The sequence below is a fragment of the Gracilinanus agilis genome, chromosome 1 (genome assembly GCF_016433145.1).
Source record: "Gracilinanus agilis isolate LMUSP501 chromosome 1, AgileGrace, whole genome shotgun sequence".
Classification (NCBI taxonomy): Eukaryota; Metazoa; Chordata; class Mammalia; order Didelphimorphia; family Didelphidae; genus Gracilinanus; species Gracilinanus agilis.
The window spans coordinates 638,776,603-638,795,350 of record NC_058130.1 but is presented as its reverse complement, the minus strand read 5'-3'; the positions used below and the strand labels follow the sequence as shown (position 1 = coordinate 638,795,350).

General features: G+C 34.8%; 1 protein-coding gene across 3 annotated transcripts in view; it reads right to left on the bottom strand.

Annotated features, from left to right (window-relative positions):
* VPS13B (vacuolar protein sorting 13 homolog B) overlaps window positions 1–18,748 on the bottom strand; it is a 1,074,400-nt gene that overhangs the window by 563,476 nt on the left and 492,176 nt on the right. For all 3 annotated transcript variants that reach the window (XM_044668639.1, XM_044668631.1, XM_044668624.1), the window contains exon 23: window positions 4,648–4,868. In XM_044668639.1, coding sequence (XP_044524574.1) covers window positions 4,648–4,868 — 221 coding nt within the window. The remainder of the gene's footprint in view (window positions 1–4,647; window positions 4,869–18,748) is intronic.

Below are 18,748 nucleotides of genomic sequence, written 5' to 3'. Positions count from 1 at the left end.
ATATATATATATATATATATATATATATATATATATATATATATCATCCTCCAATAGATGGTCAAAAGATAAGAATGAACAGTTTTTGGGAAAGATGCAAATGATCAGTAGCAGCTAAGACATACTGTATGGTTATTTCATCAATGTGTGCCTATAGGACTTGAAGGGCAAAGAAAATCCACACACTTACATGCCTATGAATAATAAATTCCCTGATTCTTGATCCTTTGAGGGCTTATATTCCTTTACTAGTACTTTTTCAACCAGAATCTATTTACACATATTGGAGAATAATGCTATTAATTAGACTTTATAAGGCAGAGGACAGAGCCCTTTTGATAAGAGAAAGTTTTAAAATCCATTATACCTTGATTTTAATGTAGGCTCAGGCTCAAAGAAATACTAAAAAGAGATTTTTGTGCAGAATAGTAATTAGATGCAATTTCAAATAAAGTAAGCATCTCTTAAAAAGCAAATTGCTATTTCTATTTTTTAGTGGACAAAGAATTCATTGGATATGAACCAGAAGTCCTGGGTTTGAATACTGGTAAAGGAACAATCAACCATGTGATTTCAGCTAAGTCATTTAACTTCTCTAAGCCTTAGTCTGCTCATTTAGAAGTTGGTGAGGTACAGTGTAAGGAGCCTAGCTCTGGCTTTAAAAGACCTACTTCTAATGAAAATTACCAGTGTGACCTTGGGCAAATCAATTAACCTCCTCGATAAATAATATAAAATATGAAACTGCATGATTTGATGTATGTCATTCCTTTTAGTGCCAATTCCTATTATTCTGTGACTTTATACTCAAGAATAATGTGAAATTTCTGTTAATTTCAATACACAATAGATTCATTTACTTTAGGAAACAGCAAGAAGAATTAGTACTAAAAGAAAAATATGTAAGATAAGTTACTTAACAAAACAGTTAAAGGAGAGATAATTTGGGAATCATTGATTTCTTTGAAAACCATTTCTTTAGGGAAAAACAAAATCTTGCAAGTAATTATAAAAACTGCCTAAAAAAAGAGGGCAAATTAAAAGTAGAAAGAATCTACTGATCACTTGCAGAAAGAAATCCTAAAATAAAAATCCCAGAAATTGCCAAAATCAAGAGTTCCCACATCATAGAAAAGATATTTTAAGTACCATGAAAGGGGTTCAAGCACTAAGGAAGGTGCAATAAGGATCACAAAAGACCAGCAGTTTTTACTATTACTCAGAGAGAAATGCAATAAACCAAAAAATAAAAGATGAAGGCTTACGGCTAGGAATAACTCAAATTGCAAAGCTGGGCCTTTAATAGACTTCCAATAATTTCTGATGAAAATGCAAAGAGAAAGTCAAAATTATGAAGTACAAACATAAGATTCCATAGAAACCTACAGTGATTCATTTATTTGAGCTATTTGAAGAAGTGGTGTGAGGGAGTTTTATACACTTTTGTGCCTATCAACGTTCCTACTAATTAATTTTTTAATTGGAAGATGATCTCCAGAATTCTGAGTTCATAAAATATCCTAAGAAACTGGCTAAAAAAATCAAAAGCCAACTGTATATGCAAACTATTCTAGAAAAAGTTTGTTAAATAAACTGCTGATAACACTAGGGGCTTTTCCCAAAAAAGGAGACATTAATTTAATACATAATTAATAATAATCAAGCTATGATTTTAAAAAATTGTAACTTAGGATCATAGACTTAAAAGTAGAAGAAATTATTTTATATAACCAACTCAGTTTAAGAATAAGCAAATGGGAGGCAAGAAAGTTTGTCCAAGTAGAATGAATCAGATATCAAATCCATCAACTCTAGAACTGTCATTCCATTATACCAACTTGTCTATCAATATATAAGTAATATAAGGTCAAGTTAATTATTTCAAAAGGATGGAATCTAGAAAAAAGAAATAAAAAAGGACTATCCAGTGTATCTTTGTCACAATCCAGAGGAGAAAGTTCTCTGATTTTAGAAGACAATCGCCAATTCTCAGATATATTCTCAGATGAGAAGACAATGAATCAAGTTAATCAAGTTTATTAAAAACAGTCCTTGAGAAATTAATTTGCTCAGATCAGATCCTACACTAACTGAGCAAGAAGATTTTGTAATTTGATATCCTGAGTAGGTCTCAACCAAGATGGGGGTCATGTATACAGTGGTACTGACACCTTCCATTGTAAATTAAAAGTCTAGAATTCTGGTTTATTAATCAGGTTTTTGTGTTTGGTTAGTATAAGTGAATTTTAAAAATCCTGATCATCACCAAGTAAAATGATAAAGTTAGATTTTTCAAGAATGTTGAACTAAGGCTTAGCTCATGAATCTGTGATGAACTCATCAATTGATTTCTATAAATATGTCAATCTGAGGGCAGAACACTATGCTCTAGAAAATGAACCAGAATACCCATTGCAGTTTTGCCACCAAGACTATTTTTGTCAGTTTCTTGCTTTAAAAAAATCATTTTTGAAGTATACTAATGTCTAATAATTATTTTGTTAAAATTATCATTTTATATGCAGTTACTTGGGCCCTCTTAAAAATCCAGGTGAACCCAGACTATAATTTCTTTGAATGGGCAAACCTTTCATATCTGTAAGGAGCTAAAGCAGTGTAGATAATAGAGTTCTGAGGCAGGTTTGGCTTCAAGTGGGTGGTGCGCTTTTTCTATTCTATAAGGTATTCCCCATTATTAAGGAAAAATGAAAGACAAAACCAAGGTTAAATCTTAAGCTCAAAGGCAAGTAGGAGAGAGAAATAGCTAATTACTCCTTAATGATTCTTTCTAGAAAAAAGAAGTAACTGAATTCCCCAATAGCTTCTGTTGCTTTCCTAGCCATCAAGGCTGTCTTTCACCTCCTTGGGTTACATAACAGATGTAGGTATCCTGAGAGGGGCTTCAAACAAGTTTATGTTGCAGCTATGTTAAGATACAGTTTTATGTTTAGATACAGTGAATTGGTACATGGATACAGTCCTGGACATGGAATAAAGAAGATTTGATTTCAAATCTTGCCTCAGACTTGTTAGCTATGAGGATAGTTCATTAACAGTGTAAGCCTGAGCCATTTCGTTTAACTCCCTCTGCCTTAGTTTCCTCATATGTAAAAAGGGGATAATAATAGCACTTATCTCCCAGAATGGTTGTAAGGGTAAAAGGGGTATGTCTGGAAGGCACTTTGCATATTTAAAGTGTTATATAAATATAAAAATTGTGTTTTTGTTTGTAGCTGTGCATGTCTCTTTAAACCTATAAACTACCCGAAGGATCCCTATGACCTGTGTGCATGCTGCTAGTATTTTGCATCAATAGCTACTATCAAGTGTTTTTATTGTTTCAGCTCAGACTTGGAAAATGTAATGGAATGTCTTTCTTCAGCTTTTATATCTATTCTGCTTCACTTTCTTACCACTCTTGTGGTTTTCTAGACTTTTCTATGATGAGAGAACTTAAAAATCAAAACAAACAACCAAAAAAAAAAAAAACTGGGTCAGTTTCTCTTCTTTGCAAACTCTGGTAGCACACAAAGAGCAAAATTTAGCAGAAGGGAATGAATGCCAGAAGAGGCCTTATTCATGATAGTCTTCTGATGAGACAGCAGTCCTCATGCAAGTTTCCATGTAAATGGAACAAAGTAATAGCCCATAAGGGAGAAGAATATTAACAATAGATTCTCAAAGAAATTATGTTTGCTCTTACAGGCAGATTCCTGGATTTTATGACAGAATAGGTATTTTACTTGAAAGCTGCATTCAAATAAAATCCCTTATCATTGAGAAAGTTTGACAAGAAAGAATGGATGTTTCCAAATGCATGCCTGATTAAGTCAACAACTTAAAAATAAAAAGGAATAAAAAGGAATAACAAGAGAAATCTAACTGAAGGGGGAAAGATTAGTTAAAAAAAAAAAAAGGTCACCAAACATCTCATCCAAATTGAAGTTATATCAGAAAGAATGACAAGTAAAAGAGGAACAAGATATATCTGTTCAAACTGAAATGTGCTTTTTAAAGAGAATTTTAAAATAACATCACATAGAAGAAACTTCAAATAAAACTTGGCCCTCATATCCACATTAAGATACCAGTTAACATGCAAAAAAAAAAGCAGAAAATCATTTTAAATTATTTGAGCAAATCTGGGTGATATATAATTAAATTATTTCATGAAAATGTAAACTACAACATATTTGCCCTATGTATAGCAAATAGCCATCTCAAGAAGGGCAGAAATGCCTTTCAAAGCAAAATATGCCATCACTTATGTGAAAACACTAGATGTTGAACCAAAGAACTTCTGAGTGAGAATGTGATTGAAAATTACATTTGATCACTTCAGTAGACACATCCAGAGTGACAGTAAAGTGGTTCTTCAGCATTTAAAAACTGTACATCTGCAACTGATTTCAATCCATCAGCCAAAAGATGCATTTATGCTGTAGCTATTACATTTTCAGAAGAGTTTAAATTACAAAACTTGAGAGAGCTTCAAAGCAAGTCTTAATCTAACCACCCTGATCTTGATGGCCCAGTTAAAATATAAGATGCTTAATAGAAAAGAACTTCTTCAACAAAATGGAAAACAATTGTACTTAAATCAAGTTATTTTTAATTTCCTTTCATAAATCAGTTAAATGTACCAACCTGGGGGTTCGAACATTTTATCTCAAGTGACTCTAGGTCAACATGGAGACAGACAACAAATGAATGTCTGGCTTCAGGCCCCACGGCAAGCAGCTTTTGAGAAGTGACAGCCAGAGTAGATGTGCAACCCATTGGCTGCACTAACCCAAGTGTCATTTGGTGTCCAAGCAGCGTATAAATGCTAAAATGATATAAACTGATTGTCCACGGGAAAGCATTACCTGAAGAGAGAAAGAACACACATAAATTTACTTTAGGGAAATTAAAATGTAATCATGATAACATAACATGCAAAAAACTAAATTGATAAGAAGTTTGTATATTCTTTTAAAATTTATTTAGAATATTTTCCAATGGTTACATGATGCATGATTTTTCCCATCCCTCTTCCCCCCCACCCCTACCCACCCAGAGCCGACAAGCAATTCCACTGGGTTATTATATATCTATCACTGTGTATGCTATTTTCAATGTTATTTTTGAAGTAAAATATGTCTTGATGCTCTAAGTAGCTATCACAATAATTAAGTAGCAAAGACAAAATTACAAAGAAAACATTACAAGATGACATATTCCAAATGGTTCTAAAATTTCAGTTCAAGGTAGCTTCATGGATTTATATATCCATTTTCTAAATACGCCTTGAATTGAGGGCTGCTAAATGACTTGGTGGATTGAAAGCTAGGCCTAAGAATGGGAGGTCCTGGACTCAAATTTAGCCTCAAACACTTCGTAACTGTGTGACCCTGGGCAAATCATTTAACCTTCCCTGCCTAGCCCATACCACTCTTCTGCCTTCAAGCCAACACACAATACTGATCCTAAGATGAAAAGTGAAAGTTTTTAAAAATGTTATCCATTTATTACCAAATGTTTTTTGGACATTTCAAATCATATGTTGAAGAGATATCTCAACCATGACACATCCCAAGCAGAACTTATTCATGATCTTTCTCCAAAAAGATACTACTCTTACAAACTTTTATATATCTATCAAAGGCACCATCAGTCTTCCAGGTGCATAACCTTGGCATTATCTCAAATTCCTTCATTTCTCTTACCCCACACACTCAACCACTTGTCAAATCTTGCTATTTCAGCCTTCACAAAATCTCTCACAACCTAAACCTTTTTATCTACTCACAAAGCTACTACCTCAGGTCAGGGTCTCATTACTACCTCTTGCCTAAAACTGCTGCGACAGTTTCCTAATAGGGTTCTCAGTCTCAAATTTCTCCTCCCTCTAGTCTATCTTTCATGCAGCTGCTGAAGTGATTTCTAGCTTGAAAATGCTACTCCCTGACTAAATAAACTCAAGTGGTCCCTACTGCCATTAGAAAAAAATACGATCATCTGTTTAGCTTTTAAAATCTTTCATAACTTGGTTTCAATCAATCTTTCTCAGCCACATCATACTTTTTGCCCTCTCCCATTCTTTGCAACAGAGCCAAACTCATCTTCACTGCTTCTCTTCCATGACCCTTCATCCCTTGTCTGTTTTTGAAATGGCTGATTCTTGTATCTGGAGCCTATTCCTCACCTCTGCCTCAAGACGAATCTTACCTTTGACCTGAAGCCATTTGTGATCATCCCAGCAGTGAATGCTCTCCTCTAACTGTCTTATACTCAAATACTTTTATTTATTTTTATTTATTATGTAAATACTTAAAGAGAAAGGCTACAAGGTGGAGCTGATAGAGAGTAGTCACTAAAGCCTGAAATATCTGACATTTGACCTTAACTCTGATATATGAACTGACTATGTGACCTTGGGAAAGTCACTTAACCTTTTACTACTGTGTTAATTCATATGTTCAGTCCTTAGCTTCCCCCTCCTCTACCTCATAAGCTTGCCCTGAGTGGCTGCCTGCTTGAACACACACAGACACACATACATACAGTATCTGCCCTGTAGAATGTAAGTGTTTAGATTTTGGGATTATTTTCAGTCTTTATATTGGTCTGCCTAGAACACAGATGCCTGGTAAATGTTTTGACTGATTTAGTTCTCAAAAGACTAAGAGTGAAGTATATACCAGTATATAGGTTTTCAGGGTTTGTTAATGACACAGTGGGAACTGGAGAACTCAGTAGCACATGTGAACCCTCTCAAAACAAATTTGGCAATAAAAATATGTAATGAGAAAATATTAAATCAAATTTCATATTTAAAATAGTTAGCTGCAAGGAATACTCAGCAACCTCATGGGAAACAAATAATAAATGGTTAGCAATACGGAAGTAATAATGCCTGTTTTAAAATTGAAAATATTCACCCCCCCCCAAAAGAACCATAAACTTAAATCATCTGCAACTGATTCTAAAATTATGTACAAAACACACAAAATTCCAAGCTATTTACAAAATAAAGGCTCTGCCAAATTTGTCTTAAGATATTTTGGAAATATTTCAGACTTAATATTTAAAAGCTGTTATTGAGGTACATATTTCTTGAACCTTTATTTCATCCAAGAAATACACAATATTAGGTAAAAAGGACTGAAGGTTCTCTATTTAAATATATCACAAATTACTTCGGTCTAGATATATGGTTTTACTTTTTCTCTGACATCAGGCCAGTAATATAATATATCATACTATAAGAACTTAAGAAGGGATTCTGCAATATCTTTGCTACTTTAACACATAAATTTGAGTATTTTAGAAACTCCATTTCTGGACAATGAAATAATAAAATCAAACTGCAATCTTCTCAAACTTAACTAATGGAGGGGGTTATCACTCCATTTGACTATAAGCTCATCAAATATTAAGTGCCTACTCTGTGTCAAGCATCAGAGAGACTGATACAAAACTGGTATAATCCCTGAACTCCAGGAGTTTACACTCTATTGTTTTATCAAACAGATTATAACCTTATAGAATCTTTACTCTCATGTTTTGCTGATGGCCTTGGTTCACTCTAGTTAAGGTAGGAGTGCACAAACTACAGCAGGTTCTGTTGAATTAAAAAAGACTCCAATTTTATGATACAGAAAACCAGCCCAGTGCTAAGGCACTCATCACCAGCAATCTGGCCACCCATAAAATTCATGCTGGATGTACAAAGTTGAAAAAGAAGAGCAACAGAAAGAAGTTCACATGTGCTCCATTCTGAGAGATAAGAAGGGCAGGTATTACGCTTTATATAGTTGAGAAAACTTGTTTTTAGAGAGACAGAAGACAACTAACTATTGACACACAAACAGTTGGTGATCAAGGCCAAACTAAAACCCTATTTCTTGACTCAGAAGGCTCTGATTCAGACTCTACACATATAACTTATTACTCTTTATCATATTCATTTTGATGAACATTTTGGATACTTTATCAGTTTGAGTTAATAGATTTTTCTCACCATATTCTTAATTTGTCTTTGTACTACTCTATAATAAAATGTACAACTTGAGTGTTGAAGGTAATTTTGAACCACCTGACAACAGCAGATGACTAATCTGGTGATAATGTCCTCACATTGGGCAGATATTTAGTTGGAATTAGAGCCTCCTCAATCACCTTGCTTTTTTCTTATCTATTGCAGAATTTTGAAAAACAAGGTCTATTCAGAGATTCCACTGTGAGTCAAGATTGGGTCTTCAGAAACTTTAGGCCAACAGGAAGGAGAATCAATGGCATATTTTCATCTCTGACTTAATAAGCCTGTGTGATAAAACAATTTTGAGAAAGATATGGGGAACAAGCAACTGAAGAAAAGCCATGGAAACCAACTCTCATTACCCAGGTACATCACAAAGCTAAAAGACTTACTGAGGCAATTTCCCATGCAAGATAACAAAGTGATTACAAAGCAGCTAAGAGAATGTTCATCACTTCCAAATGAAGTTAATTTGAGGAGAAATTAATATTTTTAAGAATTCAGGGAACTTATAAATGATTAATTCACAAAATTTAATTTTGGGTTTTTCCTGGCAAAAGGCTACCTAATCAGAGGAGAAAACCTGAAATGACTGGAATAATGTGTCAGCAAAATGATCAAGACAAACTTTTATTTTCTGTGTAACTGTAACACTGCTAACCACTGATTCTCAGTAAATTTGAAAAACTTATTTTGAATACAAATTAACAGATTTAGGGTAAAAAATATTGACAAATATGAACTCTATTTTAGGTGAATCTTTTCTTTGACCTTTTTCAGAATCCATGGAATTGAATGTCTGTGAATTCTGATTGCTAAAAACTATTACAAAGAAAAATTAGGGAAAAGAATAACTTCCTCATTTATTTCTCATAGAATATATAAATGTAATATACCATAACTTAATCAATGTGGGGATCAACTGGTGTGGAAATTCTTATTCTCAATGCAAATAATACAACTTCTCCCTCTACCTATTCTGGGAAATTCAGAGGCTAAGTAATTTCCCCAAGAAGCAGATAATGTGAATCAAAGACAAGTATTCGATTCAGTAATATCTTCTTGATTTCAAGACTAACTTGCTGGTCACACCACATAGACTCGCAATAAGCATCTTCTCTAAGAAACCTAATACTACAGACTCACAGAACTGATAATTGCAGAGTTTAGAAGGTTCTCCAGAAAAAATGTGGACCAGTATCATGCTTTTCAGTCATAAAAGTCAGAATTATAAAGAGTATTATTTGCTCACTGGAATTGGACTAAATCCCAAGGAGATTTTCTTTGATCTTTAGTTATTATCATTTTTGTAAGTAAAGTTAAGGATAGCATCTTCAAGCTCTGTGGCTATATAAGTCTCTCATAAAGATTTTTTGTTCTTTAGATTTTGGCAATATTTTTATTTATTTTATTTATTTGTTTAATAATAGAAAATGCTTTTAATCAGGACAAGAGAGACAATGCTCTTATGGCCACCACACAGAGGTACTGCTCTGGACTCTGGGAACACAGTCTGTGGGAAAAATGCCATTAATGAGAATTATGGACAAACTTGAGGTTATATTTTACCTTGGGGAGTATAACCAAGGAGGTACAACTGACTGGTTACATAGAGTCTTGGGAAAGAGGATGTAGTAAGAGGCTAGACTACCCGGGAGATTCCTAGACACAATAAAAGGAACTAAGACAAAAAAGATAATCAGTCCTATCTAGGGTGTTCAAAGGGTCCTAGATGGTTCATTATTCACTCTAGGACTAGAGTAAGGGGATTTTCTTGAAAAAAAGTTACCAGGGACAAGGGTCACTTTGGAGTTTCTTAAAAGAAGGTTGATGGCTATAAACCACCAGCAAGGACCAGTATCCATACCATAAGATCAACAGGATTGTGGGCTCTGGGACCTGCCCTCTCTGGAGCAGGATTCTAGTTCCAGTTACTGTGCCATTCACTCTCACCTAGTCTTGGACTACTTCACCCAAATGAATGGGCAGGAATCTGCCCCTTGGCTTTTTTTTTTTTTTTTGAACCCTTACTTATCTTTTGTCCTTTCATTTCCGAGACAAAAGTGTGGCTCAAAGGCTAGGCAATCTGGGCTGAGACCTACCCAGGATCACATTGGCAATATTTTTAAAAAGAAAATTAATGATGTTTATAAATTCTCTAAGTAACAAATTATCAACCAGTAGAAGTAATGGGAGGGGTCCCCACTGTTCTACTATTTCAGAATTTCCTTTTAATTAGCTAACTGAAAAGTTGCCAAAATCTATTGCACTGTATTATTCATTATAAATTTTATTAAAAAAACTCTTTCCACTTTTATGAGGTCAACCAAATGCATAAGACAATGCTCCCAATTTCTATGAAAAAACAATGTTTTAAGGGTTTTTGGTCAGTAAAATGATGCATGTACTTTATAACACAATACTAACCAGTGTGTATTTCACCTTCTGAATTTGAAAAATGATAAATATAATCACTTATGTTGTATAAATAGAATTAGCTCAAGCCCATTCATAGTTAAAACTCTAGCCACCAGAGATAATGTCATCCCTACCTCCCTTAGCGGAAAGGGGAGATGAGTTACCGACACGTGACAATAAGTAACAAATCAAGAACAAGGGATTGCCCTTTGGTCAGTCCAAAACAGTGTAGAGGCTGCCATTTGTCCACTTGAATTAGAGGTGGACCCACAGGAAGTGAGGAAAGACACTATCTCTTCAAGTATGTTGGTTACTTCCTGTAAGGGACTTCCCGCTTTGAACTTGGTGCTGAAGGATCTCCGCTGAGACCTCAGGTAGCTTCTCTTCTAAACTGTCACACGGGTAAGTTAGGCTGATTTCCTTGGCCTACCTTGGTGTTTCCAGACTCTCTATCTTAAGTAGGCCTCTTGCCTCTCTGTTTGCTAAGGCCTAGTGGCTTATAGCCTAGTTTAATTAGCCTTTTAATCCTCTCTCCATTCGGGCCTCTGCAGGCCGGGACTAGCCTCTCCCTCTCTCTAATTCCCTACCTTCTACCTTTCTAATTGTAAATAAACTACCTTAAAATGGATCCTGACTTGGGTATATTTTAACTATGGAATCAATTTGAATTATTGATTCCTGGCGGCCACACCTTTTTATATATATATATATATATAACATCAAATATCTAATTATTACATTGTCCATAGAGAAGCAGCCTACTGTACTAGAAAGAGTACAAGGCTTGAATCAATCAGCAAGATCTGAATACAAATCTTTCCTCCAACTCTTGTGTGCCAGCTGTATGGTTTAGGACAAATCAGGAACTCAAAGAGCCTCATTTACCTCATCTATAAAATGAGAATTAAAAGAGATACAATGCCTAATTCATTGGTTATATATATTAAACTCATTTTGTGTTGTAAGAAATTGTGTTGTAAGAAATTGTAAGAAATATACTTTGCAAGCCTTAAAGTGTTAGATGTCAGATGGACAGGTGTAGGTAGGTATGAACCACATCACTAAGAGTGAAAATCATGTCCCCTTTCAAGTATGTATTTGATGATACTGATGACAACAGCTCTTAATTCATTTTTCATTTTGTTTGGAATTGGCAAAATTACCTGTCAAGCAACTACTACATGTACTGTACTAAGCAGATAAAAGTAATGGACAAAAATACTCCGAGCATATAATATGTGCAAAACATTGTTCCTAGATCAAGAAAACATGGACACAAAAACAACATAGTTCTTGTTTTTCAAGAATTTTTCAAGGATTCCCTACATAATGTAGGGAATATGCTAAATATTTAGAAATATTAGAAGGATTAGAAAATACAAGATAATTTTGGAAGTCAGAGGGTAAGAAAAGACTTTTTGCTAAGTGGTACCTGAGCTGAGTATTGTGTTTAGCTAGGGATTCGAAAAAGCAGATATGTGAAGGAAGTACCTTCAAACTCTGCTAAACAACAAAGAAAAGTAGGTAGTAGTGAAAGGAAAGAATATGAAACATCTAAAAAGGTAAGAGGAAGAAAGACTGGAGATGGATTTAAATTTGAGATTTAGGTGTTCATATTTTAGTTTATTTTCTCCTAAAGAATATACAGGACTACTAAAGATTTTTGATCAGGAGTATGACTTGCTCATGTCCATATTTGAAGCAGCTAAGTGGTACAGCATAGTGAATATTAGACGTGGAGGTGGGAAGACCTAGGTTCAAATTGGGCATCAGAAACTCAGTAGCTGTGTGACATTGAGTCGCTCTTATAACCTGCCTCAGATTCTTCAACTGTAAGATGGTGATAATAACAGTTATTACTACTTCACTGGGCTATTATGAGAGTCAAATGAGATAATATCTATTAAATGTCTTGCACAGTGCTTGGCACACAGTAAATGTTATATAAATGTTAATTCCCTTTCCTCTCCATAGCCCCAATCCCATGTTTTAGGAATATTAAATTTTCAAGTATAGGGAGATAGATTAGAAAGTTATGTAAAAACCAGAAGCAGCATAAGTGATTAAAAGACACAAAAGACAATACTGATGATAAAGACCTATTTATTTAAGTAGAGAGGAGGGGAGAGATGAGTGATGTGGTAGAGATGGAAGAGGCAACAAGTGTACACATTTGGGATATAAGGGGTGACAGAAAAGGAAGGGTGCATTCCAAAATAGTGAAATCAGGTAACTGAAGGATCTTGGTGTCCTCAACAGAAATTAGCAAGTGTGGAGGTAGAGTAGGTTTAGAGGTAAGATACTTAGTTCTCTTTCATGTACACTGAAGTCAAGAGGCTTAAAAGGAACTTGCACCTCTAAGATATATAGCAAACAATTCTGTGATGTTAGAATGAAATTAGGGTAATAAATCAAGGCTTGGAGAGTCATCTTCATAGATGATTGTCATTGGAACTAATAGAACTTATGATATCACCAGAGATAGAGTATATAGAGTGAGTAAAAAGCAAAAGGTTCAAGGGAGAGTCTTGGGATTTCTGGGTGAGAGTTAATTATTATCCAGGAAAGGATATTCAGTAGGGGCAATCAGACTAGTAAGAACAGAAATAGAAAAGAATACGTCTGTTACATTAATTTGGAAGACTTGAGATGTGAAGTACACAAAAAGAAAGCTAAAGTAGAGATGCTAAAAGTAAGAGGTCTTTATTTGGTACATTTTTACTTATATAAAGGAGGAAATGCAGTTGAGGTTACCATACAGAATTAGAAGCATTTAAGAAAAGGAAGGTACAGTAGGAATTTGACTTAAAAAGAGGCTTTGATGTTCTCTGGCCCATGGTTGGAAGAGCAAAGGAGTTCAATGATGACGCCATGGAGAAACTACTCTTAAATTTTGGCACATTTCAGTTTCATCATTCAATATCAAATTGTTGTCTCTGAGCTCGAATAAACCTGATGATAAACCACTGGGATATTGTGCCCAACATGCTTGTTCATTTAGTAGATTTTAATTGTAGATAAAAGGAAGAGATGTATGCCAGATCATAGGGCCAAATTATGGAACAGCCATTAGTGATTCAAAAAACTTGGAAAGATATCTGTAATGGAGTTCTTTACTCAAATATGCAAGGAGCTAAATCAATTGTATAAAAAATCAAGCCATTCCCCAATTGATAAATGGGCAAGGGGCATGAATAGGCAATTTTCAGATAAAGAAATCAAAAGTATTAATAAGCACATGAGAAAGTATTCTAAATCTCTAATAATTAGAGAAATGCAAATGAAAACAACTCTGAAGGACCACCTCACACCTAGCAAATTGGCTAAAATGACAGCAAGGGAGAGTAATGAATGTTGGAGGGGATGTGGCAAAATTGGGATGTTAATGCACTGCCAGTGGAGTTGTGAACTGATCCAACCATTTTGGATGGCAATTTGGAACTATGACCAAAGAGTGCTAAAAGATTGCCTGCCCTTTGATCCAGCCATTCCATTGCTGGGATTGTACTCCAAAGAGATCATAGATAAACAGACTTGCACAAAAATATTTATAGCTGGGCTCTGTGTGGTGGCAAAAAACTAGAAAGCAAGTGTATCCCTTCAGTTGGGGAATGGTTGAACAAATTGTGGTATATGTTGGTGATGGAATACTATTGTGCTCAAAGGAATAATAAACTGGAGGAATTCTATGTGGACTGGAAAGACCTCCAGGAACTGATGCAGAGTGAAAAGAGCAGAGCCTGAAGAACATTGTACTCAGAGACTGATACACTGTGGTAAAATCGAATGCAATGGACTTCTGTACTAGCAGCAATGCAATGACCCAGGATAATTCTGAGGGATTTATGGAAAAGAACGCTACCCACATTCAGAGGAAGAACTATAGGAGTGGAAACACAGAAGAAAAACAACTGCTAGAACACTTGGGTTGATGAGGACATGATTGGGAATGTAGACGCAAAAAGATCACATCAATGTAACTATCAATAATATGTAAATAAGTCTTGACTGACCACACATGTTAAAACCAGTGGAAATGCGAGTTAGCCACTGGGGGGGGGCAGGGTTGAGGGGTGAAGGGTAAAGTAAAAACATGAATTATGTAATCATGGACAATTTTTCTAAAAATAAAAAATAAAAAAAAAGAAATTAAATGAACTCATAAAAGGTGTGTTTATTAAGTTTGGAGATGGTACAAAGTTAGGAGTTATAGATAACAAGCTAGATGACAAAATCAAAATCCAAAAAAGTTTTTGACAGGCTAAAATATCACGTCTAATAGAATAAAATTTAATAGAAACTATAAATGTTTATATTTGGATTGAAAAAAATTCAAAATTATCTGATGGAAATGGAATGTATGAATTTGCAGCAGTTTGTCTGATACAGGAACTCGGAATCTTAGTAAATTAATAAGTTCAAAAGTATATTAAGGCAACCATAAAATACGCTTAGACTACATGAAAAGAGGTATACTGTCCAGAACAAGTTATAGGACACCTTGCCTTGGTCAGGCTACATCTAGAATACTACATACTTAGTTGCGAGTACAACTTTTTTGAGCTCTAAGAGAATTAGGGTCATAGGTATGGAGAAATGTATTCCAAACTTAAGGGGAAGCCTGGGCAAAAGCACATGTTCAGGAAGTGAAATGGCATGGATGATGAACAGCAAGAGGCAATATGAGCATGGAAAGACTAGAAAGTCAGACTGCAGTCAGACTGTAGGTGCTGGGATAAAGGGTTTGTATGTTAGCCTAAATGCAATAAGGAGTCACAGGGGACTTTAAATCAGGCTAGTTAACAATCAGACTGGCTACTTAGCAATTCTGAAACTGGAAGCAGAGTAGCCAACTGGGGAGAACATAACAATAGACCAGTAAATGAAGGTCAAAATTAGTGTGAGGATCATTTGAGTAAAGGATAGGATTAACACAGAGAAACAAAATTGGATAGATAGGAGAAAGGGATCATTATGATTTTTTTTGTCTGTTATCATTAAAGCTTGATAACTTATCTAAGTAAATAAAGCATGGGGCAATAGAAAATGCAAAAGACTTGGAATCAGGAAACCTAGATTCTAGTGCAGAATCTGCCAAGAATCTACCTTGATAGTAATTTAAGCCATTCCCTTAAATTTTCTGGGACTCAGTATTTTCATCTGTTAAAAAAGAATAAATTCACCTAGATGATCACTAAAATCTTTTCAGCTCTACAATTTTATTAATTTAATCATATAATTAGAATAACAAATATAAACTCATTTCAGAGTTCTTTGATCCTGATTTAACATTACTATATAAGGGGGAAAAAGGATAACATTTTCTTGGTAAATTTTATTATTTTTATTGAGGTAATTCAGCAGGATGTTATTTTTCATACTAAATAAACATGGCTTCCAAGAGATTGAATTTTTTAAGAAGTTACTAAGATTTTCTCATATGGGGTGTCTCCTCTTCTTTGCTCCATGCTCCCAAACAGCTTACATGCATGGTTTAAGGATAAAGTAAAAGATGATGAGTTACAGTGGAAATAAAATCATAGCAACAGTACACCACCATCCTTCAGAACAAGTGGAAAGTGTGATCAGATTATGATATAAAAACAACCCAAAATGGAACAATATAAACTTCTTAGGTGAACCAGAATTACATGGAAAAGTATCCCTCATGTTTTTCATAGCTGATGAACAATTTTCCCATCAGTTTCTTTAAAAACTTACTAGATCCAATAATAGCAAAGCTTTAATTTATGAATGATCTCAATACTCCATTACTGTCAAAATATTTTATTAAAGATGCAGGCAACTCTTTCAAGAAGAAAAAATAAACCTTAGACTAGGCATAATATAACAAACAACCCATCTACTTAGAAGTTAAAAAATTCTATCTGAGATCCCCACTTAAATTGCTTTTTAGTGAAACTGTTTATTTTGATCAAAACCCTTCAACTAAATGATTGTGACATTAGAGATCATCTGTCTCACAGGCAATTAAAATCAGATGAGATAAATCAATAAACTCATTTTGAGTTAAAAGTATATAAGGGCTATATATTCTTAGACAAGAAGCCTTATAATCTTAGCTTCTTCTTTTGCTTATGTGATTATATTTGTAATATCATTCATTGTAGAAAAGAAGGCAGCTATCTGAGAACTTTTTCACATAATGATGGCCTTGGCAATGATAATGGTCAATATTATTTTGAAAAAAAAAACACAACTGTTTTTCCCTAATGTTGTGACAAAGAGATATTAATTGTTTTTGTTGTTCAGTAGTGAATAGTTGTGTCCAGATCTGTGACTCCATTTGGGGCTTTCTTGGCAAAGATACAGGAGTGGTTTGTCATTTCCTTCTCCAGTTCATTTTACAGATGAGGAAACTGAGATAAATTGGGTTAAGTTAACTTATCCAGGGTCACACTGCTAGAAAGTGTCTAAGGCCAGATTTGAACTCAGGAAAATAAGTCTTTCTGATTTTAGGCTCAGTATTCTATTGTTATATTCATAATCTGGGAAGTGATGGATGCCACCTTGACTGACAGGGATGGCAGTTGAAAGACTTGGAATGTTCCCAGGTGCTGTCAGCCAGGGGCAAACGTTGGTTGGCCCCACAGTATAAATACCCCTGGCAGCCACTTTGAGGGAGGTCTCTCTCTGGAGGTCTCTGGATAGGAGTCTCTGGACTGGGAAATCTGAGTGGGTGGTTGAAGGGTGAAAGAGAGGTCTATGAAGAAGAGGGCAGGAATATCTCTGAAGCTATTTCCTGATAGATTGTAAGAGCTAGTGCATCACCAACACTGATAGTGAGAAAGCTGATCACCAATTGATCACCAATACAGCTGCATCAATAGCTTCCCTATTCTCTGGCTTGGCTGTGGCCAGGTCTGGTCAGAGGGAGTGGGAGTGAGCAAATCTTCAGCTTTCATTTGATCAATAGCCTCCAGTCCTGATTGTCAACTAGTTTATAGATAATAGATCTATAAGGTCTCCAATCCAAAATCCTTGTCCTTATTATCCTTTCCCTGGTTATAAGATAAAGAGAGTTAAACAACAAGTACTTTCCTGAGTGGTCTTTATATCACGGTCCTTGAGAAGGGAGTCAAACGCAGTCAGATCCTAAAAGTCATCCAAGGCAAATCAATAGCCCAATACTAATATATCCAAACCTAGGTTGGACCTGGAAAGGTTACCTATCTATCTAACCTCTTGTCCTTCTTGGGCAAATGTTAGAGAGAAAGGAATAAATTACAGCAACAGTCAAGGGTGATCAGAGTTGGTATTCCTCTATCATCTGCAGCCGAGGAAAATACATCAACATCATTGTACATCTATACATTTCCATTGGACCTTTTATTTATAACACTATCCACTGTCCACCTAGCTGCCTCACAAACTTTACAATAATACTGATTTCATGGTTTTCAAAGTGTCTTCACCTAAGGAAATACAGGTCAGAGAGAAGGCAGAACTATTTGGCTTCTATTTTACTGTTGCTTTCTCTTCCAAAAAAGATTCTTTAGAATGGAAGGCACAGAACAAAAATGGTTAATGGAGTTCTAAAACTCTGAATAAGTAAGGATGGCATTTATTCTCAATATCAGAAAGGGAAGATGAACATTATGTTAAGAAAATAAAAGAACGTGTAAATGAGACTGTTAAGTTACTTTTAGTAACCTTTGAAAAATTATGCAGAATGGAAATGGTCTTGATGAAGCAGAAAAGAGCAAATAGTGTATCAGTTTTCAAAAAGGGGACAAATAGTTTGGTTTTCAAAATAGAAATTAATATAGTTCACATTTATTCCTGTTACAATTCTAGAATACATTATTTGAACAGTTGGAAGAAGTAGAAATGAATGGTACAAGTCAGTATAGTTTCAACAAAAAACAAATAATGCCAAAGTAGTGTAGATTACATTTTTATAGGCACCTACAATGATAAAGAGAATGTAATAAATTTACAGAGTTAGAAACATCAAAATTTGGCATGTGACTGGATAAATGGAATGAGGAAGAATAAGGCACAAAGAAAAATATCAAAGTAAGGAACCTGAGGAATTAGTATAATGATGTTGCATTTGACAGAAATATGGAGGTTTGGAATAAGGTAGGTTTAGAGGTAAAGAGAATTTAAATACAATGAAATGTTAGAGAGCCTGGGGCTAATATGACTCATTTTCTTTTTTGTTTTTAATTATTTATTTAAAATATGTTTCCATGATTCCATGATTTATAATTTTTCCCACCTTTTTTCCCTCTCCACTCTTGGAGCTGACAAGCAATTCCACTGGGTCATACATGTATCATT